The sequence below is a fragment of the Pezoporus occidentalis genome, unplaced genomic scaffold (assembly GCF_034315485.1).
Source record: "Pezoporus occidentalis ecotype Australia unplaced genomic scaffold, CSIRO_AGI_Poc_V1 ctg226, whole genome shotgun sequence".
Taxonomy (NCBI): Eukaryota; Metazoa; Chordata; class Aves; order Psittaciformes; family Psittacidae; genus Pezoporus; species Pezoporus occidentalis.
The window spans coordinates 101,564-128,717 of NW_026914138.1; the positions used below are offsets into that span (position 1 = coordinate 101,564).

Sequence of the window (27,154 nt, forward strand, 5' to 3'; positions counted from 1 at the left end):
CTTAGAACTGCAGCGTGGTCCCAAGGAGATGTTTGTGGCTGCTCTTGGCCCTTGGGTTCTGCTCTGATGGTCAGTGATCCCAGGGGGTATGTAACTGATTAGTGGCGTGAAAGATAGGGTAAAATTCGTAAAGAAAGTAATATCCTTTTAAGAGAAGGATCTGTGTGTGTGTGTATGTTCATGTGCTGTGTGCTGACATACCTGCTTTTCCTCCTGGGTATCGTAGCATCTCTTGTTAGGCCAGCATAAGGGTGATGTGTAGAGATTAGGTGGGTAACAAGGAATAACCACCCCTCTGGGATTGAGCACTGACAGGCAGGAAACGTTGGCTGGAGGGAAGAGGCAGTGCCATGTCTCTGTGGGGAGAGGCATGGGGTAAGGGTAGGAGGTAGGCAGAGATGAGGATGGCTCAGTGATTGGGATGGAAGGGTTTCCTCTTTGTAGGATCCTGTTGCTTTGACTGGAGTCCCGCAGATGCCCTGTTAGGCAACTTACACACTTGAGAGGTGCCTGCTATGCTCATGGACCATCTCTATGCCTCATTTCCCCCTTGCAGTGTCAGCAGGATGCCCGTGACCGTGTTGGAGGGCAGCTGATGTGGACTGTAGCTGGTGTGCACTGAATGGTCCCTGGGGATTTCAGCAAGTGCTGCTTGCAAAGTTGAATGTGTTCTAACTTAAGCTCTTTGGTGGCTGCGTATTCACTACAGCCCTTTCACAATGTAAGTGAATGTAAGATGACACAAGAATCCAGTCCCAGTTACCAGCTGGTGAGATCATGCTGGTTCAGATGTTCTGTTTGTGCTGGTTATGTTTGCAAGGAAATGAAATGCATCCCAGAGCACTGATGTGTGGATTGGGCATGGTAGAGAGAAAAGGCAAGAGGTACTGCAGACATGAGTCAGACTGGCAAGAAAAGCTCTGCTGAAAGTCAGAGCCCTTCTTTTGGCCCTTACCTGTTGCTTTGGAGTTAGAAGATGCACTTAGATAAGTGACTATGAGTTTACCCTTTTGTTTCTACGCCCGATTACTGGTTGTAGTTTGAGCTGTTGTGCAGCCTCTGCTCTCAGTGAACATGAAGACCCCTGTGTCCTATGTGTCCTGTGCAACCTGTGGTTCTGCCCATGGCTGTTCCCTTCCCCTCTCTGCAGAGCAGACAAACAGATGGTGGAATAAAGGCTTATCAAGATATTTCACAACTGAGAAACTGAAGCCCAGGAAGATGCAGTGATTTGATAAGGGCTACGGAGGAAAGCGGTGGTGAAGCTTTGTATTAAATGCAGATAGGTCCTTGTCTGGTGTTTTAACCACAGTGTCATTAATATTCATGTCACCATAGTACTGAGGAACTTTTATCGTGGTCTAGGGCCCTGTGTCACACCATGCAAACACAGACCAAAGATGCCCATGCTCCTGGGAGGTGCCTGGCTGCTCTTGCCAGTGACTGCTGAGGCTCAACGCTTGTGTTTGGCCCCAACATGTGCTCCTGTGCTGCTGCCTTAGGAAACACATTCAGAAAGACACAAGCAGCTGTACTCTTACAGCTGATCATTAGCACACGGTATCTTCTACAGTGCTGCTGTTATTCACAGCCCCCAGGAGACACACAAAGTCCTTCCTCACCCAGCATTCATGTTGTACTGACAGACTGGGTACGCCACAAAGTGACCACATGCTAGCTGTATAATATGCAGTTTATTAAGCAAGCACACTGATGTGAACTAGGTAAATATCTCTATATAGTGAATAAGTACGTTAAAGCAAATCAGTGATATAGGTATATAGGTAGAGTACTAAAGAATGTTAGCAATGCATCAAATCATTACTGCATAGAGAACAGAGATTAAGAAGAAATACATCACCAGTTACCACTGAATCATCATCCAGGCTGAGACTTCCAGCTGGGAAGCCCCGTTGCAGCCAATGCCAGGAGTTTCAGGTAATTCTACCTTCAAAACTTTTTCTGCTACCAAGCAGCCTCGAAATACATCTATCAATATCCTGTACGTCAGTTGGGGTTCTCCAGCAATTCTGGAAGTTCATTTGAGCTGATGAATTAAATCCATGATAATTATGGTGCTTGTGAGTACTGGGCACAAAAGTGCAGGTTCTGGATCCCCGCAGCCCTTTCCATCTGACAAATGAACAGACAGGCATATGCCTATCCATAGCAGCTTCCAGCGTCTGAAAGAGGCCTGCAAGGATCCTGGAGAGGGACCCTTCATCAGGGACTGTAGCGATAGGACAAGGGGTGATGGGTTCAAACTGAAATGGGGGACATTCAGATTGGATATAAGGCAGAAGCTCTTCACTATGAGGGTGCTGAGGTGCTGGCACAGGGTGCCCAGAGAAGCTGCGGCTGCTCCATCCCTGGCAGTGTTCAAGGCCAGGTTGGACACAGGGGCTTGGAGCAAGCTGCTCCAGTGGAAGGTGTCCCTGCCCGTGGCAGGGGGTTGGAACTGCATGAGCTTTAAGGTCTCTTCTAATCCAAACCATTCTATGATCTCTCTCCTTCCTCTCCTGCATACATGTGGAAAGAATCAAAGCCTGTTTCATGTAGGGCTTAATTTTCTTGTAATATTTATTTAGTTTTACTTTTTCCCTGTGCTGAACGATGACTGCTGCGTGCTCCTGGCTGTACCCAGTGTTACTGAATCCCCTGAGAGCTGCCTGGTGGGATAGTTGTCTCTGTGCTGTGAGAAGCTGGAAAGTTCATGGCTGTCTTCAGGCTTCAATCAGCATATACTCTTCTAGAGGAATGTGATGTAGTCCTTAATGTGTGTTTTCCTGTTAGTCAGTGAGATGTCACTTCTGTGGCTCAAGTATGCAGCTGGGAGACCTGTAAAGGCTGAAACCTGGGTTTAAGCAGAAGAGCCTTGTTTGAAACAAGCCTACGTACACTCTAGTGAAGCTCATACAGTATCATGTCACCTGCAAACCTGAGCTTTGCCTACACCATAAGTATGTATTAGGGCTTCTCTTGTGTTTTCCATCCTGCTTTGCTCAGGGATGTCTGAGTGCTACCATAGTAATCAGAATTCCTTCATGTCTTCCTTGGCTGTTGCCATGAGCTCTCTTTGGATCCTTGCATAACTGCTTCCCAAATGGAGTTTGCTGTTACCGTAGCACTTGAGGTCTCCATAAACCCACCCTGGCTGGCCTTTGCAAGCAAGTCCCATTAAAACCAGTCCCAGCCCAGCCACCTTAGTCTTGCTTTCTCCTTTGCACTTCCACTTACACCCTGCTCTCTGCTCAGCTAGTCCTGTGTTTTCTCTCCTCTCCTGTCAGTGTGATTCACCCTTCCTCGCCTTTCCACTGAAGCTTTTCAGCTGCAGCTTCTTGCTGGCGTTGCACTTCCAGTCATGTTCACTCAGAACAGTCATGCTCCGTAGCATGTTTATGGCACTGCTGATTTCACTTGGAGATGAACAAGGTCTCAGATGCTATTAGCAGCTGCTTGGAATAATGGCAGCTGAAATGTGCTTTGGAGAGGGCTGACTGATAACTAAACGAATGGTATTTTTTGAAGCTGTGAGTTATTCATGACCCAGTAATTACTCTTCCTTTTTTTCCAGTCTTACAGTGGAAGTTCAAGGACTAAAATTGTCACAGGAGAGAGGGACTCACTCTGCTTTGCCAAATAATCTGCTTGGAGGCAGTGTATCTTGCTGCATAGTAATAAAGCACTGCTTTATCAGCTTTGGGTTTCCAAGCCTGCCTGACAGGGAGGAATTTGAGTGGATGCACAAGCCTGTAAAGCAGAGCACATGCCTGGCGAACCTACCCACGTGAACATCTGAACCTGCTGGGAAGGCCAGTACAGCTCCGCAGCCTTCAGTGAGCTGCTGTTTGCTATGATCTTGCTGTCCCGAGTACTGTGAGACTTTAATCCCCCTAAATGAAGGTGCTCAGGCTGTGTTCTGACTGTGTGCTTGGAGGATGGAGTAGTGTGACCAAGCTATTGCTGCCCTTGAACTAGAGCTTCTGAAAATGGAATGCAGTGTTAATGCACAGGATGAGTCTTGCTCATTGATTTTAGGCTTCTAATATGCTGTTGCATGACAGAGATTAATTTCATTTATTTGCCCCCCCTTATTTCTCTGCTCTATTACAATTTATAGCTTCCTTTTTGACTTTCTCCATGGAAGCTGTTAGGTGTTGAAGTATCATCTAGGGGAGGAGAGTGGCTCTTAAAGACCTGTAATGAGACAGGGTCCTGGAAAACGCAAAGAGATAAAGCGAAACAGCTTTAAACCAGACCTATATAAACCCCACAGAAGGAAGGAAGAGGCAGTTGAGCTTTCTCCATGTTATCAATGCAGGCAAAATGCCTGGGACTGTATAAATATGAGGGGATCCCATCAATGTAGATCAATAGCTCAAAGGTGAGTGCCAGGAGGATGGGGACAGACTCTTCCCAGTGGTGCCCAGTGACAGGACAAGGAGCAATGGCCATAAACTAAAACACAACAAGTGTCACCTCAACACGAGCAAGAACTTCTTTACATTGAGGGTGTCAGAGCCCTGGCACAGGCTGTCCAAGGGTTGTGGAGTCTCCCTCTCTGGAGCCATCCCAAATCTGTCATGGACACGTTTCTGGGTGCCCCTGTACTGGCAGGAGGTTGCACTGGGTGATCCAGAGGGCCCTTCCAACCGGAATGGCTCTGGGATTCAGTGGCTGTTTGTGGTTGTGAGCATCATGGCCAACAAATGAAATATTCACCCCCAAACCCCACAGTAATCCTCAGCCAACCAGTCCTGCTCTCCTCCAGTTGGGAGGGGTAAAGCCTGAGCCACTGTTCTGCGGTGGGGGATGTTTCTGGCCGTGTTCTTTCGCCCAGTTTAGGCCCCACTAATGTTAACTGTGCCATCCTGCCTATTGGAAAAGCACCCTGAAGAGGGTGGAGCCTCTAAATCTAAATCTCTCTTGTCATGGCCTAGATATTGCAGCAGTGTTGCTAAGTTATGTTGGTAATATTGGCTAATCACATTAGGATTCTCAGCTATGGTAAATCTGTAGGGCTATCAGTGTCCCTGCTTTACTCATGCTGAGAACCTGACCCACGAGCTCTACGAGAGCCTTTGCTTTACCTGGGGGAGAATTCCTTTGCTCTGTCACGTATGCTGGATGTTTTATTACGTTTAAAGACTAGAGCTTAAGCAGGGCTGGAGCTGGGAGCCCTAAAGAGCAGGGCTTTGCCTGCACACCTTGCACTGTTTCGCAGTATTGGATGCAGAGCTTTGCCTCTGGGAGTGTTGTCAAGGGATGCACATGACTCCAGAGGTATCTTTATAGCTGTCTGGGTTTTATTTCCTTTTATTCTTCCCCTTCTTCCCCCTACACTGGTTGTGATTTGAGATGCATTTGGTACCCAGCACAAAGCTGCCACGGATGCTGGGCTTTCCGTGCGCAGGGAACTTGCTCAGCATGAAGCTTCTTTTAAGCCAGTAGAACCTGGAAACCAGATTGCTCCTACAATCAAATTGCTCATGTGATTTGCTTGCAGACATGCAAATTTACCTTATGAAGACCCAATTCTTTCCAGCTCAAATGTGAGCTGAGTGGAAAGTTTCTTGTTGCTCATAATGGTTAGTGGTGCAGGAGTGTGGAGCCTGACACCTAAACCTGGAGACCTCTGGAACTGTAGGGCTGCATGTGGCATTCTCTCTGCCACAGGCTGTGTGAAGCAGAGGATTAATGTGAGTTTGTGACCTGTTCTGCTCTGAACTGGTGTTGATGTGAACCAGGTGAATGCAGACCCTGCCTTTGGATGCTGGAGAGGGGCTCTTCATCAGGGACTGTAGGGATAGGACAAGGGGTGAAGGGTTCAAACTGAAACAGGGGAAGTTCAGATTGGAGATAAGGCAGAAGTTCTTTACTGTGAGGGTGCTGAGGCACTGGCACAGGGTGCCCAGAGAAGCTGTGGCTGCCCCATCCCTGGCAGTGTTCAAGGCCAGGTTGGACACAGGGGCTTGGAGCAAGCTGCTCTAGTGGAAGGTGTCCCTGCCCGTGGCAGGGGTTGGAGCTGGGTGAGCTTTAAGGTCCCTTCCAACCCAAACCATTCCTTGATTTCCTAACACTGCTTTCCTCTGGCAGTAGGATGCAACCCATGCAGCTGCAGCCTTTGCTGGGAGGAAGCAGTTGTGTGTGTGTTTGTTCTGCAGGAGGGAAGGCTGTGGGTGATGCGATGGAGCTGCTGCTCAGCAATGTTGCATGTTCTTGAAGAGCTTGTGCTGGCCAGGAGGATGCTGTTCTTGCACACCTTGACCCACAGCCTATGCCCATGTTCCTTGTCTGGTTTCTTTAGTTAAAGTATCACTAGAAATACTTAGCAAATGAGAAGCTGCATTTCCTGTAAGTTCAGTTTAACTCAGAGCTCTGTTGACTCTTTACAGTTGTGTCACTGCTATAATCTCCTTTCAAATAGGATCACTATTAAATTCCTGATCTTGTGGCAAATATACCTGCTTAGCTGAGTTTTCCATCAGCTTAGTATCTCATGTGGGGAGATGCAGGTTTCAGCTGATTCTCCTGTTATTTGTGCCTGCTTCAGGTTTCCTGCCTTGAAATCCTGAGTGTGCTTTATGCTTTATCGAGGTGCTCTCTGCTTTCCCCACATTTCTGAAGCTCTGATTTGCTCCTACAGCCACAGGTGAATATGGTAACTGAGAGCTCTTGGAAATGAGCATGGGGAGCTTCCCAGTGCATGAAAGGAAACCTGGTACTTTGGTTTGTGTGGCCTCATTTCCTTCATAGCCATAAGTCCTGCATGGACTATAAGGACTTTATCTTTGTGTTTTAGAGCCCTAGAGCTGAAAGAGAACCCCTGCCGTATTGCACAGAGACCCTGCTTTCTACCCTGCAGAGACCAGTGGTTTGTATTCCTGCTATGTAGAGCTTAGCTTAGCCTAAGAGATGCTGGTCAGGGCCTTTTAGATTGAAGTAGTCCCTTAAACTTGGCACTCTTAAGCTCTAGCTTAAAACAATAACCCCAAACCCAACTAAGTAAAGCTTGTTATTTCCTTTGAGTCAGAAAGTCTGGGCTGAGAGCAGGCCTGTTTAGTTTAGCATTATCCTATCTGCTTTGCCCAGTTGCAGAGCCTCTTGGCAGGGCATGAAGGCTTTTGTTATGTTCTTGCTCAGAGCTGGACTCCGTGGTTTCTATCACACGTTTATACACACATGAACACGTGCTCTGCTTGGAGTTAGGGCAACTTGGGTGTGCTAAAACCATTTTCAGGCCTTCCTGCTTCTGCAGCTTGTTCTGCTGTGGGTGCACTGTGTCCCATGTTTCACCAGTTATTTCCATGTACTCCAGAGACGTGATGCAAGCCTGTGCCTCTAGGACAAGCTGTGTGATTCCTGAGCGTGCAGCTTGAGGGGGAATAATCTTTGCTTCTACCAGTATAAAACAACATGGAAATAGCCTAATGTAACCAGAGGATTATGGAGTCGGGTGGCAGAGTGAGTCATAGGCATTAGTTAAATCCCAAACCCCAAGCGTGACGATGAACACTCCGACGTGTAGTAATCAACCAGTAAAATACAAACTCAAAGGAGCAGATTGGTTACAACCCTCACTGGCTTCAAGTCTTTTCAGCCTTTTTGTGCTAGGTAACCTGGAAATGACACCCTGGACAGCATAGCTCCAGCTCTGCAGGATGGCAGTGACTTGGTGTCTGGTGCGGAGGGTAAGAATCTGGGGTTGAGATCAGGTCAGGGAGGGTTTGGTGAGGCTTCCTGACTGCAACAGTGACCCAGGAATAAAGTGCTCCAAGAGCATGTGCGGGATGTGTGAGTATAGTTAAAGAAGAGGTTAGACAGTCAGCAGTGACTGAGGGCATTGTGAGTCCTGCCTGTAAGCAAGGGGCTGAGTCAGGTGAAATCCTGTGGCAGGCAGTGACGTGGTGACAGGGCCATGGTTTTACACCGGGGCAGCCCTGTGTTGCGTACCAGCCTCTTCTTGCTGTCTGGAGAGGGTGAAATGAGGCTGGAGAAAGCCTCCCTCTGTCTGCTGTTTTTCATCCTCCACCTATGTCCATTCAACGCCACTGGGTCAAGAAGAAAATCCTCTCTTTATGTTGTGCAGATTTGGGATGTTAGTCACAAAGCTGTAAAGCCACTGGGAGGGAGACCTAAGTGTGAAGACCCAAAGCACTTGCTTTTTGGGATGACCATTGAAAAGGAATGGTAGCGGTCCTGCAGTTACCAGTTTAACTGCAGCGAGGCTGGTGTCTTCACTGGGGTAAGGCTGAAGTCCCCTTTGCATCCAGGCTTTATAGAGCTGCTCTGCTGCCTTCTAAAAAGCAGAGCATGTAGGAAATGCTCTTTGACTTCCTCAGGGGTTAATCTTTCACCAGGCCAAAGCAAGCTGGTGGGGAGCAGAGCTAATGTTCACTTTAAGACTGGATTCTTGGCAACAGTCAGAGCCCTTTGTGATACCTGGGAAGCTTCCAAAAGGGTTTCTTCCTGTTGGGAATGTGTGGTACCATACCCTAAATGTAGTGAGAGGGTAAACCTGTAGTCCCATCCTGTTAGGTTGATTTGCTGTATCTTTATATATCTATCTCTATCTAGCTATATCTTTACTATGAGATGCTGTGGTTTGAAGGGTCTTTTCTGGTGCCTTTGCAGCAGAGATTTGCTTTCTGGAGGCAGGCTGCAGAGCCCAGGGACATGAGCTGTGTGAAGAGGGCCTTTGCTTCATGCTGCTGTGAGCAGTGTGCTGTCCTACTGACCCACATGGTCTTTGGGCAGCTTTCTTCTTTGCCTTTTCTGTTAACTGCAGGTTTTCCTACCCTAGCAGCACCCTTTTGAAGACCATGATGTAAAGAACAGAGGATTTACTTGCAAATTGCTTGTGCTTGTGACAAGCTTCACCTCAAGGAAGTGGGAGCAGAGTTAACGTTCCAGGTTGACCTGGGTAAATAGATGGTACCAGCGTTGTCTTTGATAGGGCTGTGATCTTGGGTGTTACAGCCCTAATGCAAAGTCTGCCTCATTACTGTGTCTCTTAATTAAACCTCCAACCACTTGAAAAAGCAAATCTTGAGGGAGTTGCTATATTTTTCTTTAAAGGTGTTAATGCTGACATCTTTGTCTAAAGCTGTTGTAGGTGCTTCATAAGGCGGAAAAAAATCAGCGTGCAATGATCCTGACGGTTCCAATTCCTTGTTAGACATCAAAGCAGAACACTTCACAATACTGATCCCAGTTTCTGGGAGTGTTTGGTAATAAAAGGGGTAATATTAGAACAGAAAACTTACTTTGGGGTGAAATATCCTGGCCTGGAAACACAGAGCTCTGAAGTGATGGAGAAGTTTCGTCAAAAGGGGAAAAATGGGATTTGGAATCCTGTGGTTTTTAGCAGTTATGCTGCAGTAATACCCTGCAATGGAAGAGGGGAATAAAAGATAGCAGAAAGAATATATTAGTGCAGATTAATAGCAACAGAAATAGCCCTGTAATCCTAATGCCCACCAGAGCTGACTAGGGGAGTTATAATTCAAAGAAAAAGCCTGTATAAAAGTTAACCAGCAAATATTTGCCTGTGGGGAGGGTAATCCAGGAGACATGGTCACTGAGGGAGGTTGCTGGGTTCTTGGGACTGAGTGTGGTGTGTTTTATAAGAGCTGCTAGGCAAGGATCCTCTGAACAGCAAGACTGACGTTGAGGTGTGCAATGGCACTTTCTGGCTGTTACAGGGAGCTGTTGTGAAGATCTCAACGGCCCCAGTGTGGTCCAAGGAGCAAATCCCAAGGCACATTGGTGGTTTTTGTCTGTCCTACAGATAGGTCACTTGTCCATCCTTGGTTTATATGTGGGGAATGCTGAGACTGGGCTGTTCCTTCACCTTTGTTGGGAACTGATGCTCAGAGCTGTGGGAGAGAAGCACTGGCACGTGTGGATGCTTTTCCCTCCTGTTTGCAGAGCCCAGTGCTAGCACTAGCTGCACTTGGCTGTTAGCTAGAATAACACCACATTATTGTATTGCTTAACCTCACCCAAAGTGCTTTCCTTGGCCTTCTTTCTTTGTGATGGAGAATAGGTGACTCCAGAGTTGAGGTTTGCTGAAGCCATCTCTGTCCTTTGAAAGCATAGAATAGAATCATAGTTCGGGTTGGAAAGGACCTTAAGTTCATCCAGTTCCAGCCCCTGCCATGGCCAGGGACACTTCACACTAAACCATGTCATCCAAGGCTCTGTCCAGCCTGGCCTTGAACACTGCCAGGGATGGAGCATAAAGGACCATGCCCTGATATGTTGGCGCTTTATCATCCAGAATCATATTCTAGAATGGTTTGGGTTGGAAGGGATGATTATGGTGTATATACAGCTCGGGAAAACCTTATTTTTTGTTCAGTGTCATGTTATGCCAGCTGGAGAGAGGTGTCAGAGGTGCAGGATGGCTTTCACAGCACAGCATCCCAGTGAAAATGGTGCTGGTGTTGCGAAGAGATGATGCTCAGTGATGGGTAACGTTCAGTGTCTGTATTGGCTGGTTGTGGCTATGACTGTGGGGAGAAATAAGAGCTGGGAAGTCTGTTTTGGGAATGGTGAGCTGCAAACACCCCATGCAAGGGAACAGATAATGGTTTTCCTGTAACTGGATCACAGCATCCTGACTTGGGAAGGGTGGGGAATAAAAAGCCGAATGAGGCTGCCCCTTGTACTTAGGAAAAGTAAATGCTACAGAAGTCCTTGTAGCTTGGGAGATAAGGCAAAGCATGACATCATTCTTGATGGATAAGGCTCAGGAAGTATTCCAGTGGTGCAACTGAGGAGTGGCTTTGTGCCTGGTGCTAGTGTGCAGCTGGAGCTTAAAATGCCCTGTTGGCTGGGGCTCAGTGTTCCTGGGGCAGTTGTTGGGGCATCTAAAAAGCACTTGGCTGTCCCTCAGCTTCAAGGTGGAGGAGATAGAACTGAGCCACAGAAAGCTGGAAAGGATCTGGTGGGAAAGCACATGCATTGTTTGTCCAGCTCGGGAAGGAATTTCACCCCTGAAGAATGGAGTTTTTCGTGGCATCCAGAAGGTTTATCAGGAACTCTGGGAACTCCTGATAATGTTTGGTTGTTTGTAGAGGGGTGTGGAGCCAATCCAAACTGAAGAAGTGATTTTTCTGGTTTCTTTTAAGTGGGAATTGATGACTTGGCACTTGGCCCTTTGAAGCCCAATGATTTGAATAACTTAGCTGATAAGGGGAGTAATTCCTCCTCCTCAAACCTGGGCTGCTTTTGGGTTATTCAACATAGCCTTGGGGAGGTGGAAAGAGCGATGGGATCTAAGGCAGTGTTTGCAGGGAGGAGACCCATCCAAGCAGTGGAGATGTTTTTGTAGCTGTGATTGCAGAGCTCAAGCATGCAGCTGGAAGATCATCCTGTCTCATTCCCACCTCTGCAAAGAGCACTTCAGGTCTCTGGGAGGTACTTCCAGTGTGGATTTTAAAGGGAGATGCTGGTTCTGGTTTGTCAGTGTACCTGCTGTCTCCTGTAGAGGGTGGTGGATCAGCGCAGCAGGGTAACACACAAAGTGCAGGTGTTTTGAGGACACTGGTGGCTGTGAAAAGGCCTTTGGTCCTGCAGATCCTGTGAAATCCAACCTGCTTTACTCTGTGTGTATAGGGCAGGGTCCAGCCGGTCCTCTTCTGGACTGTGATTAATGTGGGTGAAGTCTGAGCTGGTGCTTCAAGCACTGTTTCTGCTTGAGCTTGGTTTATTTTGACTCAGCATGAACAAAACAGGCTTGTATTTTTCTTATGGGGGCCTGTTCTCTGCAGGCACAAATATATCTTGTTTCCTTCTCTGTGTTTAAATACTTACCCGATAGGATGTGCTTGAAGCTCTGGAGCAGGACTTAAATGCAGCTCAAAGAGCAAGAGTAAGTGATGGTGAAGATACAGTAACAGTGTGGGCAGGAAGGGGGTTCTCAGGACAAGCTATTTCTGATGGCTCCTTACCACCACCACTAATGGTGCCATCCCAGGACAAGGTGGATTTGTTGCTCTGGAAGACCCGGGATGCGTGGGAGGGCAGCTGTGTTCATCCAAGGATGAAGGTGGGCAGCATCCATCGGGGATGAAGGTGCTGCAGCACCCACTGACCTTAGCTAACATATGTTCTGCAGTGAAAGGCAGCTCTGGAAGAGGTCCTCACTAAAGGGTGATGGAAGGAGCAACCCATTTCTCTGTGAACTTCCTCACCGCAGCATCAATGCAGCTTGTTTGGAAGCATCATCTTGTGCCTGCCTGCAGGTGGGTGGTGCTGGCTGCAGGAGGACTCCAGGCACTTGAGTGCAGCAGGGTGCTATCTTCTTCCCTTGCTCAGAGGTAGGAGAGGGGATCATGTGCAGCTGCTTTTACCTCCTTTAGAAGTGCTCACCCGGCTGTGGAGAGTTCTGCATCCTGCTGAAATTACAGAAGGGCTGAGGATACAACTCCCAGCACTGGAAGCTGGCCAGCCCGCTGCCAGGAGCCTGCATGGAAAATGGCTCTGGCATTCACTGACCATCACTGGAACCTCCTTTTATTCTCAGCTTATCCTGAAGCTGCTCAGCAAGACCAACAGCCAGTGCAGAAGTGTGTGGTAGGGTAAGTGTTGTTATGCTGTTGTAGAGGTAGATGCATTCCTGAGAGCTAAAGGCAGTGCTCTTTCCCAGGAGACCCATGGCTGTTGCTGGCTCTGAGCTGATTGTAATCATACACTCACAGAATGGTTTGGGTTGGAAAGGACCTTAAATAATCCACTTCCAAACCCCCTGCCACTGTGGATTTATTTGCTCCATTGCATCTAAAGCCTGGACTCATCTCTTGACTTCTGCTTTCCATACATGTACTGGGAAGAAGGCTCGACCAGCAAAGAGGATGTTCCCAGTTCATGCTTCCAAGCTCTGCCTTGTGTGACCCACCCTCCTTGGCTGCATGTAGCACAATTATATCTGACTTCACTTGAGGCAACTCTTGACCTTGGTTGGATTGGAGTTACCCAAATCCTGGCGTGTCTATTGTACTGGGGCTGGCATAGAGCATTAGAGCTGGCAGCCTGTGCCTCTTGGAAGGGTTGCCTTGCTTGCTGCTCACTGAGAATAGAAGTAAATGGTCTTGTAATGTGCATCTGGCAGCGTTTCAGTGTAATTGTTGTCTATTTGCTTTTGATCTGGTTCCTTTCAACTTTGCCCGGATTTGGAAAGTTGAGGGTTGGACTGGAATAATGAGGGAGAAATTGGTTGTGGTCTGAGGCTCTGGAAGCTGAAAGCAGCCCTTGGGGCTGAGGAGGTGGTGATGTTGTCATTAGGTGGTGTGCGAGGAGGGGTTAACCAGTGGGGAGCAGCTCTCACAAGAGAGTTAAAAGCTAAAGTAAGTGTTTTAGTTTCAGCTTGGTGCTATGAAAAGCCACCAGAGCTTTCTAGAGCCATTTGTGTATGAGGAGTGTGGCAAGAAGCTGCTGTTCTTCGAGCTCTTTCTCTATCCCTTTCCCTCATCCTCCTGCTGTTTTACTGTCTGCAGTCCTGTTCTCTGCAGCAAAACTGAAGCCAATTAGCAGTGGAAGTGTAATAAATGCAGAGAAATTCAAATGAAGGTGGTATTTTTCACACTTCCTCTGATTGAAATGTGGAATGATGCGACCTGAGGGGAGTGAGGCACTCTTGAGAAGGGAAGCTGTGTGGAGACCTCAGAGCAGCTTCCAGTGTCTGAAGGGGGCCACAAGGATGCTGGAGAGGGGCTCTTCATCAGGGACTGGAGAGATAGAACAAGGGGTGATGGGTTCAGACTGAAACAGGGGGAGTTCAGGTTGGAGATAAGGCAGAAGCTCTTCCCTGTGAGGGTGCTGAGGCGCTGGCACAGGGTGCCCAGAGAAGCTGTGGCTGCCCCATCCCTGGCAGTGCTCAAGGCCAGGTTGGACACAGGGGCTTGGAGCAAGCTGCTCTAGTGGAAGGTGTCCCTGCCCATGGCAGGGGTTGGAGCTAGAGGAGCTTTAAGCTCCCTTCCAACACAAACCAGTCTGGGATTGTGTTGTGCCTTTCTGGGTACAGGTTACCGGGCTCAGTAAATGGAGTTTGCAAGGAATATTGTGCTCTGTTTAACTGAGACAATCAGACCGGGTGACACATAGAATCATAGAATAGTTAAGGTTGGAAAGGACCTTAAGATCATCCAGTTCCAACCCCCGTGCCATGGGCAGTTTGACAGGATAGTGGGGCTTTGCACCCTCTTTTGAGTGGATGTGGATCATCAAATTTTGCTTCTCCAAAGGCAGGCGCTTACTGTAGGTCGCTGTGTGACAACTGCTGTGTGCACCCTGATGAAATCAATGCTTGTTTTCCCTGCAGTGCTGCTTTTACGAGCAGCAAAGTTGTCATGTTTTAATCTGCAGCCAGTGGGAGTTCAATAATGAAGTAATCAAATGGGTAGGTGTATTTGCAGACAAAAGAAGTTGAATGATTTTGCAGCGCTTCTGTGTGTGGTGTTGTCAGGTGAAGTCTGCAGGAGTTAAAGGTAAGGGAGAGAAGGACACAAGGAAGGCCAGGCTGGACAGAGCCTTGGGTGAGATGGCTTAGTGTGAGATGTCCCTGCCCATGGCAGGGGGTTGGAACTGCATGATCTTAAGGTCCTTTCCAACCCTAACTATTCTATGATTTTATGTAATTTTCCCATGACTTTCCTATTGTGACAACTGTACAAATGTTGCAGGCATCCTCTTCCACCTGAAGGATTTGGCTCCTGCTTCTGTTTTGGAGACTGTGGAATCCCAGACTGGTTTGGGTTGGAAGGGACCTTAAAGCTCATCCAGTTCCAACCTCTGCCATGGGCAGGGACCCCTTCCACTGGAGCAGCTTGCTCTGAGCCCTGTCCAGCCTGGCCTTGAGCACTGCCAATAGTGACTTTGTTCATCAGCCCAGCATCCAGACTAGAGGAGAAGCGCCTTGCTCAACACTTTGCTAATGAGACATGAGCAGTTGGTCTTGGGTACTGGTCCCACTTCAGCTGAAGAAGGAGAGCCTTAAATCTAGTGGATCTGCTGTTTCAAGGAAGTTGAATTGCTCTTTGTGCTGCTCAGCTCCTGTTTCCTTCTGCTGAGTGGTGTAAACAGAGGTACAGTGTCCTGCTGGCTTCCAGGCCTGGCAGGAGGAGCCCTGAGAAGGGAACTGCACCCCTTCCAATGAAAGAAAGAGTGAAAAGAGTGTTGTGCTTGCCCAGTTTTGATGATAACTGAGACTGCAAGAAACCCCCTCCTGTTTTTCTTTCTTCTTACTCTCTCTGTTGCATCCTTTTGCAACTTCTCTGGGGCTGCTATGAGTTAATTCTGTTCCTTAAAGCCGGTGGGGCTTCCTTGGCAAACATGGTCTGCTTCCTATGGCCAACTATGATGTGTAAAACTAAGGGGTTTGTATGCTAAGAGATTCTTTAGTTTAGAGCTCTGGTACTGACAGGCATGGGATCTGCATCTGGAGCTCCTGTGATCGTTTTGGCTCTAATGGAATGCTGTAGAGCTGTGTGCTAAGGGATGGGGAGGGCTGTCCTTTGAGCACAGCAGTGTTGTCTGGTTGTTTGCTTTTTTCCAATCTTTTCTTGGTAAAAAGAAATCCCAGTTTTAGTAAAAGCTTCAATGGGCCTTTAGGCTCTGGTGGTTGATTTGTGAACAGCTTATAAGCACCGGTTGCTGCAAGACTGGAGTTGTCAAATTAAACCTATTTAAACACTCAATTTTACCCAAATGCAGCTTTCTCGCTTGTTCCATTTGACATGATTTAAGTGCTAAATAACCCTTCCTAATAATTATGTACAACCATGTCCAATATATAACCCTGTATGTGTTGTTACCTGATGGTTTCTGGCAGCAGAATGGGATGCTCCAAAGGGCTCAGACTTTTAAAGTGGGAATTCTTTGGGGTGTGACTGGCTCTTTACAGTCTGTAACTGCAGCTTTTGGTGTAGTGGGACTTTAGAAGTCCTTAAGCATCAAAGAAATATGTGCTGTAATATAAGGTAACGGAGAACAAATGAAGTGCTTTTAGGTTGCGGCATCGACAGTGTTGTTGTGCAGCACTTCCTGGGTACATGAGGCTCTTTGGATGTGTTTGGGTCTCTGGAGCCAGGTGCCTCCATCAGCTTTTCCTCTGTCTATCCAGGCCTAAAACCCTGAGATTTTGATGCATTGCTGTCATACGAAAAGCTTTCATCCTGAACAAGTCCAGCATCCCGGGAGTCCTGACATTGCTACCAGTAATGCCCACAGAATGAATTGTGGTTGGCTAGGGTTTGAGATTTGTTCTTCTGGCCTTTCTTAAAAGCCCTGCCATCAAACCATGGGTGCGAGATGGTTTCTAATGCTTCTTGCTCAAACCAGCTTTGTACTGTGACTTTGCTCCCAAAGTTGGGGAGCCTTTTAAGTACGGGCCTTTGGTGATTCAGTGGGGGATCTGTGCCTCTGGTTTCTGTCCAAGGCAATGCTGCTGTTTATACTTCATCTTTCTTCTTCATAATGGGAATTAATGGAGCAGTGTCTGGCAGGACAAGTAACCAGTGTAATTGCTTGGGTTTAGGGTGATGTTAAATGTGAGCTTTGCTTCCATTAGTTCAAGGTTTTCCCCCTTGGATTCCTCTCAGTTCCCAGAAATAATCATTTAGGAAGAGTGGGAGCTAAGGACATGGGAAGGTGCTTGGTTGGTGGCTGCTGAGCGTCCTCCCTCTTCTGGAGATAGGGGCAGAGTTGGAGGCAAGGACCAGGAGGTTTCTTTGCTAACAAACAGGAGGGTTTGTGTCTTCCCCAGGTGGATTTGCAATAGTGTTTCTGGTGAGGACCAACAATGGGATGAAATGTGCCCTCAAGAGGATGTACGTCAACAACGAGTACGACCTGCAGGTCTGCAAAAGGGAGATCCAGATCATGGTAAGTCATCACCCAAACTGGGTGTGGGGTGCTGTCAGAGCCTGGTCACATTCTGCCCGTGGTCTGTGTAGCAGCTTGTCCCAAACAGTGTGTTTTCATAGCAGAATTGGCTTGCTTTTGGAAAGACCTAACTCCTGGAGTTAGCAGCTATGTGGGAAGCTCTTATTGACCTATTTAAAATGGACGTGGTTTCAGTGGACAATAAAAACATGGAAGGTGAAAAAGGAGAGGGAATTTCAGGACAACGAGGGGAGGAAAAACCCCATGTGTCAACCCCATGACTTACTGGGAAAAGGAAGAGCTGAAGAGGTGAGCTGAGAAGGGATGTTAAACTTCAGTCTAACAATCCTCAGGTCAGGGCTAAAGTCTTCACCCTCTTAGACTTCATCAGAAAAGGCTGATGATGCTGGTGTACCATCTCTGAACTCCAATCAGTGCATGAATGAGAGACCTCCATCCTGAGATCAGTTTGTGTCATGATAGCTCCTGTCTTTGGGGTTGGGATGGTTATCTCTGTATTGATGAGGTTGATAGATTAAAACAGTGTTTGTGGGGTGGCTGCTGCCTGGCCTCGTGAAACAGGGAGGTATTTATAATAAGCACTGAGATGCGTCTCTAGATTATTGGATAAAAGGAGTTATAGCTATTTTTAATAGTTGTTTTAAACTTAGCATCTCTAAATAAAGAAGAAATTGAGATGATCCCCATAGATTTGCTTAGCCTTGTTTGGAGCCTGGTAAACATGGAAAGTGCCCCCTTTGAAGCTGTATTCAAAGATCCTGATGAGCACTTAGAGCAGCTGTGAGGCAGGGAATTGAATCGAAGATCCTGGTTCTGCTCATTTACAACACAAGGTGTAGATTTGGGGTAGAGGATCTTCAGAGCAGAAGCTCTTACCTGTAGCAGTTCTGGGGTTGTGTTTTGAAGTAGCTTTAAATCAGGTTAATACCTTTAAAGTTAACTTCTGAAGTTGGGCGATAGCGCAGCGGAGCTTGTGGGCATGGTTTGTTGTCACTGTGGCTGATGCTGTGTGGGAAAAGTTGAGATTAGATCTTACATCAAAGCCTTGAGCTGTGCTCACAAAGCTTCTTTACTTAGGTTTTGCTTGCTGCTGTCTCCTTCATGTGAGATGGGGAATGTGTGGCTAACCTGGAAGGTGAGGGTGAGGAGTATCCTTCTCACTTGGCAGGTCCACTTGCTTCCATGCTGAATTCCATCAGATGCACTTACCTTTGTCTTGAAGAAACCAGTATATATAACTCAAAGGGAATATATCCTTCTTTCCTAGCTTCTGTGCAATAAAGAATTACCTTAACTTTAACTCTACAGTGCTAGAGCAGAACATGGCCAGCAGAATCTTTCACTGGTGAGCCTGAATGTGTGTGAAGGAGATATCCCAAAGAAATGACTTTTCCCTGCGTGTGTCATGGATAAGTCATTGGTCTGAGAACCTGTGCTTTGATCCATTGAATTACTGAAGGTTCTTCTAAAACCAAAGTTAAGGTTTATTACCCTAATGGGGTTTTGGAGTATTTGAAGATCTAAGATCCTGTTCACCAGCAGAGGAATGGAAGGCAATGAGAACAGCAAGCCCAACATGTCCACATCCCCACCACAAACACCTTCCTTGTTCTCCTGGAGCGGGAAAGAGGAGCAGCTCCACGTGGCTTGGCCTGAGCCATCTAAGGGAGCATGCAAAGATCCGGAGTGATCCTTGGATGAGTTAGTTCAGCAGAGTGGCTGTTTCTCTGCTGTTTGCCTCAGATCCTTCTGGAAGGAGAATAGGTAGTGACAGACCTCAGGTTTAAGTTGCATATGATGGTTAATCCAGAGTTGTGCCTGTCCTGAAGAGCTGGGAAAGCTGGGCAGTATAGAGGAGCCAGGTAGAAAGGTTGCTCACTCTACATGGCTGGCTTGGGCTTTGAATTTATCTGTCTTACAGCGGGATCTGTCTGGCCACAAGAACATTGTGGGATACATTGACTCCAGTATAAACTCCGTGAGCAGCGGGGACGTGTGGGAAGTGCTCATCCTGATGGACTTCTGCCGAGGTGAGTGGTGTTCCTTGGGGATTTGCCCCTTTTCAGTGCTTACAGGAAACTTGCACAGCGTCTTCCTGTAACAAAACCAAACCTCTTCCTAGGCCTGGCCCTTCCTTGGCTCCCAAGGAGCTGCTGTGCAAAGCAAAGCTAAAACCGGGGGTGGAGATGAGGCGATGTTGACTCTGCTGATGGGGTTTGTAATGCCTTTGCCCCTGCCCAGGGTGGTCCTAGATCCTTTCTGTTGTGAAGGACAACCCTTAAATATATATAGTGCTATTTTCCATAGGCTGATCCACACAGGAAGTGGCTGTTACAAAGCTGCCAGGCTGTGGAATGAAATTCTCCTTCACTTTATATCAGATTGCAAGCTTTTTTCCACTTCAGCCTGACTTAGGATTGTTCTGGAAGAAGCACGAAACAGATAACATGAAGCCAAGAAGTATTCCTCTTACCTCTGACCTTTTTGCTTGGCTGTCTCTAGCCAGGCAGGCTCTTCCAGGCTTTTCCAGATGTCCTAAAGCTTTGATCTGCTGTGGCTAGGATGTGGTGTTTGGAAAATACCGTGTTCCAATGCCGCTCACAGGAATAGTGTTAAGCAAAACCAGTGTTTGGCCAGGTGACTTCACAGGTCTGTGGCTGCTTTTGGATGGTTGCAGCTGATGGAAATAGGCATCCGTGGCACCATGCACAAGCCAGGTGCATTGTAGCATGAACAACTAGATGCTAAAATGCCTTTAAGCGTGTCTGGTAGAGCTTTGTGTTCTGCCATGACCTCTTTGCTGCTTCATTTTGATGCAGGAATCTTGATTAACTGCATTGTTTGCTGGTAAAAGGAAGAGCCTTATGTGGAGTTTTGCTGAAGGAATCATTACCTAAGCTCTCTGCAGGCCTAAACCTAAATATCACAAGGAGAGCTGTAAGAAACAGGCCTGGGCAATGCTGGTAAATCCTTACTCTGCTCCAGGTTGCAGAGCTCATGGTGGAGGAATGCACCCCTGCAGCTGCATCAGCCTCCCCTCTGTGCCACAGTGACCTAAAATGTGTGTTTCTAAGGTGCTCCCTTCCATCTGAAAGGTGGAGAGCTGTAAGGTGGTTGTTCCTTGTAGACAAGGCCCTCAGTGCCATGGGTTAGTGGTGCCCTTGGCAGTGCTGGAGAGTGGTTGGACTGGATGAGCTTAAAGGTCTTTTCCAGCCTGGTTGATTCCATGATTCCCACATGGTTTGCTTTTGCCAGATGCTCTGCTCAGCACACATCTGCCTCTGTCTCCAGCATTCAGACTGAAGCACAGGAATTGCTGTTGCATGCTGGTTTTTCCCTTTTGTGTCCAACAGCTTCCAAACCAAATCAGTGTCTTTGTGTGCAGAACTGCACTCGCTTGGAGTGGGAAATGTTCGCAGCTGTAATGTTTATTAGGCTGAGCTTTCCCTTTGTCCCATGCAAATGACTTTTTTCTGGCACTTGTGATGTGAAATGATGCAGTTTTGCGTTGCCAAAGGTTCAGAAAGGAGATTTTTTCCCCTGTGTATATAGGGTGCTTTGAGAGGGGAAGAATTGGACTGTTTTGGAAAGGCCTTGACAGCAACAAAACCTGAAAGCTGAGGCAAATTCAGGACTCATTCATGAAAACTTGCTTTGGTTTGTGCAGAGTTTCCCTTGTTCCAGATGGATTTTAAGTTTGCTTTGCCAATCTATGACTTTAGCCAAGCCTCTTGATTGTGTATGGGAGATTTTAGTAGCTCACTTTCCCCCTCCTCTTGCTTATATGTGGCAAACTACTCTTTGGACTGTGCGTGCCCCATATTCGGCCTTTATTTCTCTAGTCTGCCAAAAAGAAGTCTTCTTTTGAAGAAGAAAGGGAAAGATGTGGCTTAGAATCACATCGGAGTGTTAACACAGCCAGGTGGCTGCGGGCCTTAGAAGCTAACTTGGTGCTCTTGTTCGAAGACAAGATGAGATGCAACACCCCCTGGCAGATATGCAGACCCCCCCTCGGTTTAGATGAGGAAATGAGAACAGCACAAGAGGATTAAGAAGCCTCTGGGGAAGGTTTGGTGTGAATTTGGTGTTTGAACTGACTGTACAGCCACAGTGTGGGGAGCAGACAAAGACAAGTGATGTCTGCTAGGGCTGGGGCTTAGACCAGGCCAGCCCTCGCTTTGCTTTGCTTTGCTTTGCTTGCAGTTTTCCCTTGTTCCAGCCCCATCCCTGCTCTGACTCTTGGTGCTGTTTGTGCTCAGGGGGTCAGGTGGTGAACCTCATGAACCAGCGCCTGCAGACGGGCTTCACGGAGGCCGAGGTCCTGCAGATCTTCTGTGACACCTGCGAGGCCGTAGCCAGGTTGCACCAGTGTAAAACACCCATAATCCACAGGGATTTGAAGGTGAGTTGTGGGTTCCACTGGTACAGCAGGGAGTGGGCATCCTCCTCCACGTGTCTGTCTGCTGCCTACGCCACGGCAGACAGGCTTGGAACGCTGGTGCTGTGCTTCTGTTGTTAGCAGTGAGGAAAAACAGGCATAAATATCTCTCTGTATTGGAAGATAAAAACAGAGATGAGCCTCTCATTGCTCCTTACCATATGTTTGCCATCTAGAGATCTCCTTAAAGCACACAAATGTTGGTGAATAGTTCTGGTTTGCACAGATGAAAGTAGTGGATGAATTATTCAGGGGGACTTTCTACACCTGAAACAGAAATGGTGATAGAAGGTAGGGAGCAAAAAGCAGGCTGTAAATTTGTTCCCTGGACCCACATTAAAAGGATCCCTCCAGAGATGTTGGCTGTGGGGCAAGAGGCGTCAGAAGCTTTTGAAAGTGGCCTCTAACTCTCTGTTGACCATGACAGTGCATTGTAAAGCTCTTGTGTGCTTAGCTGGGCACAGAGGGGATTGCTTTGGAAAAATCCCATGCCTATCATCAAACAAACGGAAAGATGTTCCCTTTCTTCTCAAGCTGCTCATAAAATGCCTGAATAACACATTCAGCCACGAAGGAGGCTCCTGTGTGCATTTGAAATTCAGATGTGCTTTGTAGGTCAGGCTCTGCTTTCCGAGCCCTCAACAGATGTTTGCTTTGTGCTGTTGGTTATAGGAGCCAAAGACCCCACATGTGCCAACGAAAGCCAGGTATTGCAGGGGGGTTGGGGAAATCCTCAGGAGTTGGTGTGATTTAACGTGTTTCATGAGGCTTAGGAACAGGGACGTGTTCAGATGATATTAACCCTGCTGTTACCTTCTGCTGTTCATAAGGAACAAACTCATTGTGTGGCACGTGAATGAATTCTGGGACATCTGTGGTGGGTTAATGAGTTGATCTTGAGTGCTGCTTTCTACACTGAGCTGCAATTGAAAGGGGCTGTTATGGTCTAGTGTCCAGCCCACTGCTGTGTGCTGAGATCAGTAAAGCCTCTGCAAGGCCTGGCTCTTGGTAAGCTGTGCCCAAGGAAAGAGAGTTGGCTTTTCTCTGTTTTGTGGCACGTTTCCCACTTGACTGTTGTGTTATTTCTGTTGGGATGGCCTCTGCAGCTCCTGCCACGATTGGGAATCCAAGTGCTAACACAGAATGAATGGTTTAGATATGTTTTCACTTTGAGTTCAAACTCAAACACCAAGAAGGAGCTGTAATTCCAAGAGAGACATTAGGGCCAGCAAAGCTTTGTACAGGTCCCGAGTGTAAGGAAGGGCATCATCAGGTAGGTATTTTGGTGGGTGAACACAACCCTGTTGAAGAGTGAAGATGTTGACTTTGGGGACTGGGGGATTTTTTTGCCTTCCAGCTCTTTGATGTTGCTCTAATGCTGGAGGTTCCTGCTCAGAAAGCTCTGCCAGCAGAAGGGATGGTGTGAATAATCTCTGAGCCCTTTCAGTGCAGCTGGATTAGCTTCAGTGGCCTGTAGCTGTGATTCTGAATTAACCCAACAGGCTTTGCCTGAAGCAGAACAACCTCTTGTTGGCCCAGTCTCCAACTGGTGGTATGTAACCAGCAGCTGGGGACAACACCTTTGAGCAGCTTGCCTATAAGCAAACATGGACAACTCACTGCAAATAACAGCCATGAAAAATACACTGTGTGATCCTAGGGTGTTTGTTAAGGTTTTCTTTCCTGATCATAGAACCCTAGACTGGTTTGGGTTGGAAGGGACTTTAAAGCTCATCCAGCTCCAACCCCTGCCACAGGCAGGGACTCCTTCCACTGGAGCAGCTTGCTCCAAGCCCCTGTGTCCAACCTTGAACACTGCCAGGGATGGGGCAGCCACAGCTTCTCTGGGCACCCTGTGCCAGCGCCTCAGCACCCTCACAGGGAAGAGCTTCTGCCTCAGAGCTCATCTCAGTCTCCCCTCTGGCAGGTTAAAGCCATTCCCCTTGGCCTGTCCCTTACAGGCCCTTGTCAGAAGGCAGTGCTGATGGCTACCCCTGAGGAGCTGTGTCAGCCTGTCCCTGTGTGCTTAGAGCTGCATGATGTGCAGTACAGGGGGTGATGCTTGTTCCCATGTGCTTTGATTGCCACAGAACCAGGTGTATATTGATGCTGCTTTTTCCCTAGACATTGAGAAGCCCCTCATGTGCTGCCTCAGCGCTAGTTAGGACCCCTAGAGAAGCCCTGTAAGCCTACAGGCTTGCTTTGTGTGGTTACCTTTGCTTGTCCTTTTGGGTATTTTCCTTGCTCTCAGGGTTCACAGGCTATTGCTGCTGCAGAGCCTTCCCCGGAGTAAGAATTCCTGTTTCTTTACAATAGTGGAGAGCAAATGGCCAGATCTTCTTCTGGCTGTGTGTTAATATTACCCTGGCTGTGCAGCCTCAGCTTTGAAGCTGGAATCTGTTAAGAGAAACTATGACTGTCAGGCCCCAGAAAAGGGGGGTTAGCGAAGTGGGGGGAGCACAAAATCAATCTGTCCCTGCTCATAACTATTTACTCAGCTCCTCTCTACCTGGTGGCAGTTGTTGGCATAACTTGGTTTATATTTAACCTTTCCAGTCTCACACCCTGTACCTCACGGTGTTAATAGCACCAGCTTCAAGCCAGCTTTGGTTTCTACAGCTCGGAGCTTTCCACAGTGAGACATCTCCCACTTTACCTGGGCTGCTTCTATTCTGATCCCATCTTGTTCCAGGAGTGGCTTGTGGATGAGTGCCTGATTGTCTTGTAATAGTCACCCAGCAGGATACACCAAAATACTCTATCAAAATACTCCATCAGTCAACCCAGAGGATGCTGTTGATCAAAAGAGCTTTTTGTTTCCCTTTCTCTGCTTTCTGAAGTAAGAAACTTGTGCTCTCCTGTTAAGGATTTAGTTTCTTCTGCTTTCATTGCAGCAGCAGCGTTTCCCAGTGTTGCTCTTCTCTGTGGTGTGATAAGAGAGTCACGCTGTGCTGCTCTTATCTCGCTGCCTTCCATCACCCTGCTTTGTAATGCCAAGTCTTGCCCTGATGCCACCAACAAGCTTCTGCCTGGAATGTGTTTGCCTGGATCTGTGTGCAGAGTGTGATATGTAAAATTCTTGAGTCCTCGATTGGTAAACCCTTGTATCGACCATGTTAAGCGTATGGCTGTGCCAAAATCAGGCAGTGCTCTTAGATGTCACATTGCATTCGTTTCTTGGCTATGAAGTAGTAAATAAGCTTTCAGAAGCAAATAGTGGATGGTGTCACAGGAGAAAGGGATGTTGAAACGTCTCTTTAGAGACTGGAAGGTGCAGGAGGGCAAGCTGAGAGTGTACCTGGGTTGTGCATCCCACCCACATCACCATGTGAGCTTAGGAGCACTGGCCTTAGAAGCTGTTGCTCTCATGAGAAGATAAGTGTTGATTTTGCTAATTAAAGGCAGCTTTATTCTTTATCCCTCACCAGTGTGTGTCTGTACAGTCTTATAGAACCCCAGCCTGGTTTGGGTTGTAGGAACCTCAAAGTTCATCCAGCTCCAACCCCTGCCACAGGCAGGGACCCCTTCCACTGGAGCAGCTTGCTCCAAGCCCCTGTGTCCAACCTGGCCTTGAACACTGCCAGGGATGGGGCAGCCACAGCTTCTCTGGGCACCCTGTGCCAGCGCCTCAGCACCCTCACAGGGAAGAGCTTCTGCCTTATCTCCAACCTGAACTCCCCCTGTTTCAGTCTGAACCCATCACCCCTTGTCCTATCCCTACAGTCCCTGAAGAGCCCCCCTCCAGCATCCTTGTAGCTCCCTTCAGACATTGGAAGCTGCTCTGAGTTCTTTGCATGTCTTCTCTTCTCCAGCTGAACAACCCCAAGAGTTTTCTTACGACTTCAGGTTTCAGCAAAGGAAATCATTTGTGTCATAGAGTAAAGGCAGAAGCTGCACACTCATGGTTTCCCTTAAAGGTGTTTTTTGGAGGCATGAAAATCTGACATTGGGCACATCAAAGACTGCAGCTGGAGTTGCAAGCGTTCAGCAGTGCTGGCAAGTGACTGAGGAGTCACCTCAGACTTCTCAGCCAGATAAAGTGGAAGGGCTCTTCTGGAAGTGTTTGCAGGGAATAGGGAATAACACTGTCAGTGTTGATCTGGGGAGAACATCTGTGCGTGGTGCTTTATCCAAAGCAGATGGGTGCTGGAGGGGGAAGCGGTGTTGTTTAACCCTTGGTTTCAAGCCAGCCTTTCCCCCCTCAGCTGTTCTGCTTTGGCTGCATTTTCTGGTGCTTAAAATGCTGACTCCTTCTTTTTCTTTCCTTCTTGTAAAGATCAGCCTTGTTGGGGAGCTCTGCTTCCAAAGGCTTTTGTTAGTCCACAGTTCTGGGGTGGGTTTGGGGAGATGGCTGAGCAATGTGTTTGATCTCATGGCTGTATCTGAGCATTTGACATTGATTGAAGAGAAATACGTTCAAACCTGGGTGTATTCCCTTGAGAGAGCATCTTGGGCATGCCACTGTGCAGGTGAGGAGCTGGAATACAGGCGTGCTCTGCCAAAGCAAAGACTGAACCTAGGTTTTTCCACATCTTAGGTCAGTGTTGAACCATTTAGACAGCTTTCCTAGGTGGGTGCAAGCTGGACTTCTGTTGCTGTGTGAGTATTTAGGGGAAAGGCAGTGACTGCTGGCTTGATTTCCTGACTTCCAGCTCTCCCAGGTGTTGCTTTCAGCATGTGTTTCAGTTGTCTCATTCCAAACACTACTTCAAAGAAGGGGCTCATCTCTTCAGCAGCACATGGTGGTTTTAGCAGAGGCAAGGTAATGTGCTTGTGAAAGGAGAAGGGAGAGGTGGCAGAGGGAAGACAGTTCCTAGGTACAACTATGCTTCCATGATTTGACTTCTATTTCAGGAGATGTGACAGAGTTTTGATGCCTGTTTCCTTTGCTGTCATGTTATGCTTTTATGTCAGACATACCTGCTATGTCTTCAGGCACTAAAAGCTCATCTGAAGAACATGAATGAGTTTTTATCTGTTTCTCTATTTGTGATGCTTGTAGGTTGAAAACATCCTGCTGCACGACCGTGGCCACTATGTCCTGTGTGACTTTGGCAGTGCTACTAACAAATTCCAGAACCCTCAAACAGAAGGGGTGAATGCAGTAGAGGAGGAGATCAAAAAGTAAGTGTGCTTTTCCTTTGCAGCTCAGACACAGTTTGTATTTGTTGCAGGTAAGTGCCTGTGGGAAGGTGAAACAATAAACTGAGCTTGATGTAATTGCTTTGGACCTGAAAGACTGAGGCATTACTGCAGAGAGGTTGCCCACGTTGAGGAGGTAGTGACCTGTTCTGTTATGTATGAGGTCTGTCTCTGTCCTTCCTCTATCTTGGCTTCTTTGGACTGTGATACAGCAGATGACAGAATCCCTGTCCTCCACAAGCATAAATCCTTGCAGTGACTAAGGGAACTCATGGCCTGACTCCTCAGCTCCTAAGATCCTTGAAGTGTTTCATCTGGCTCTTTCTCTTGCTGCATGCACAACTAGCTGTATGATAGCAACTAGGTGCACCCTGATGCTTTTGAAAAGGGGCCTTAGGTGGCAGTTCAGTAGGACATAAGTGAGGAATGGGGCACTGTCTGGGTCCTTTGTCTTGCTTTAGTTGTATAACATCACTGCTGCAGACGTTCCAGTTCTGTTAATACGATGTTCTGGTTAGAAAAGAACAAATGCCTCCTTTTTGTTAGAATTCAGTTCCACCTCCATAGGTTTCCTAGGCTTCTTTGGCTGAAGCTGCTAGTCTGGCTTTGCAGCCCCTTTGGAGCCCTTTTCTATAGGCTTGTACACTTATTAACAAGCCTATAGAA

The 27,154-nt window shown here is 47.6% G+C and overlaps 1 protein-coding gene across 5 annotated transcripts in view; it reads left to right on the forward strand.

Moving 5' to 3' along the window:
- The window catches only part of AAK1 (AP2 associated kinase 1), a 74,686-nt gene that overhangs the window by 7,208 nt on the left and 40,324 nt on the right, over positions 1-27,154 (forward strand). For all 5 annotated transcript variants that reach the window (XM_062620940.1, XM_062620941.1, XM_062620942.1 and 2 more), the window contains exons 2-5: positions 16,769-16,887; positions 18,830-18,938; positions 21,168-21,310; positions 26,349-26,470. In XM_062620940.1, the coding sequence (XP_062476924.1) occupies positions 16,769-16,887; positions 18,830-18,938; positions 21,168-21,310; positions 26,349-26,470 (493 nt within the window). The remainder of the gene's footprint in view (positions 1-16,768; positions 16,888-18,829; positions 18,939-21,167; positions 21,311-26,348; positions 26,471-27,154) is intronic.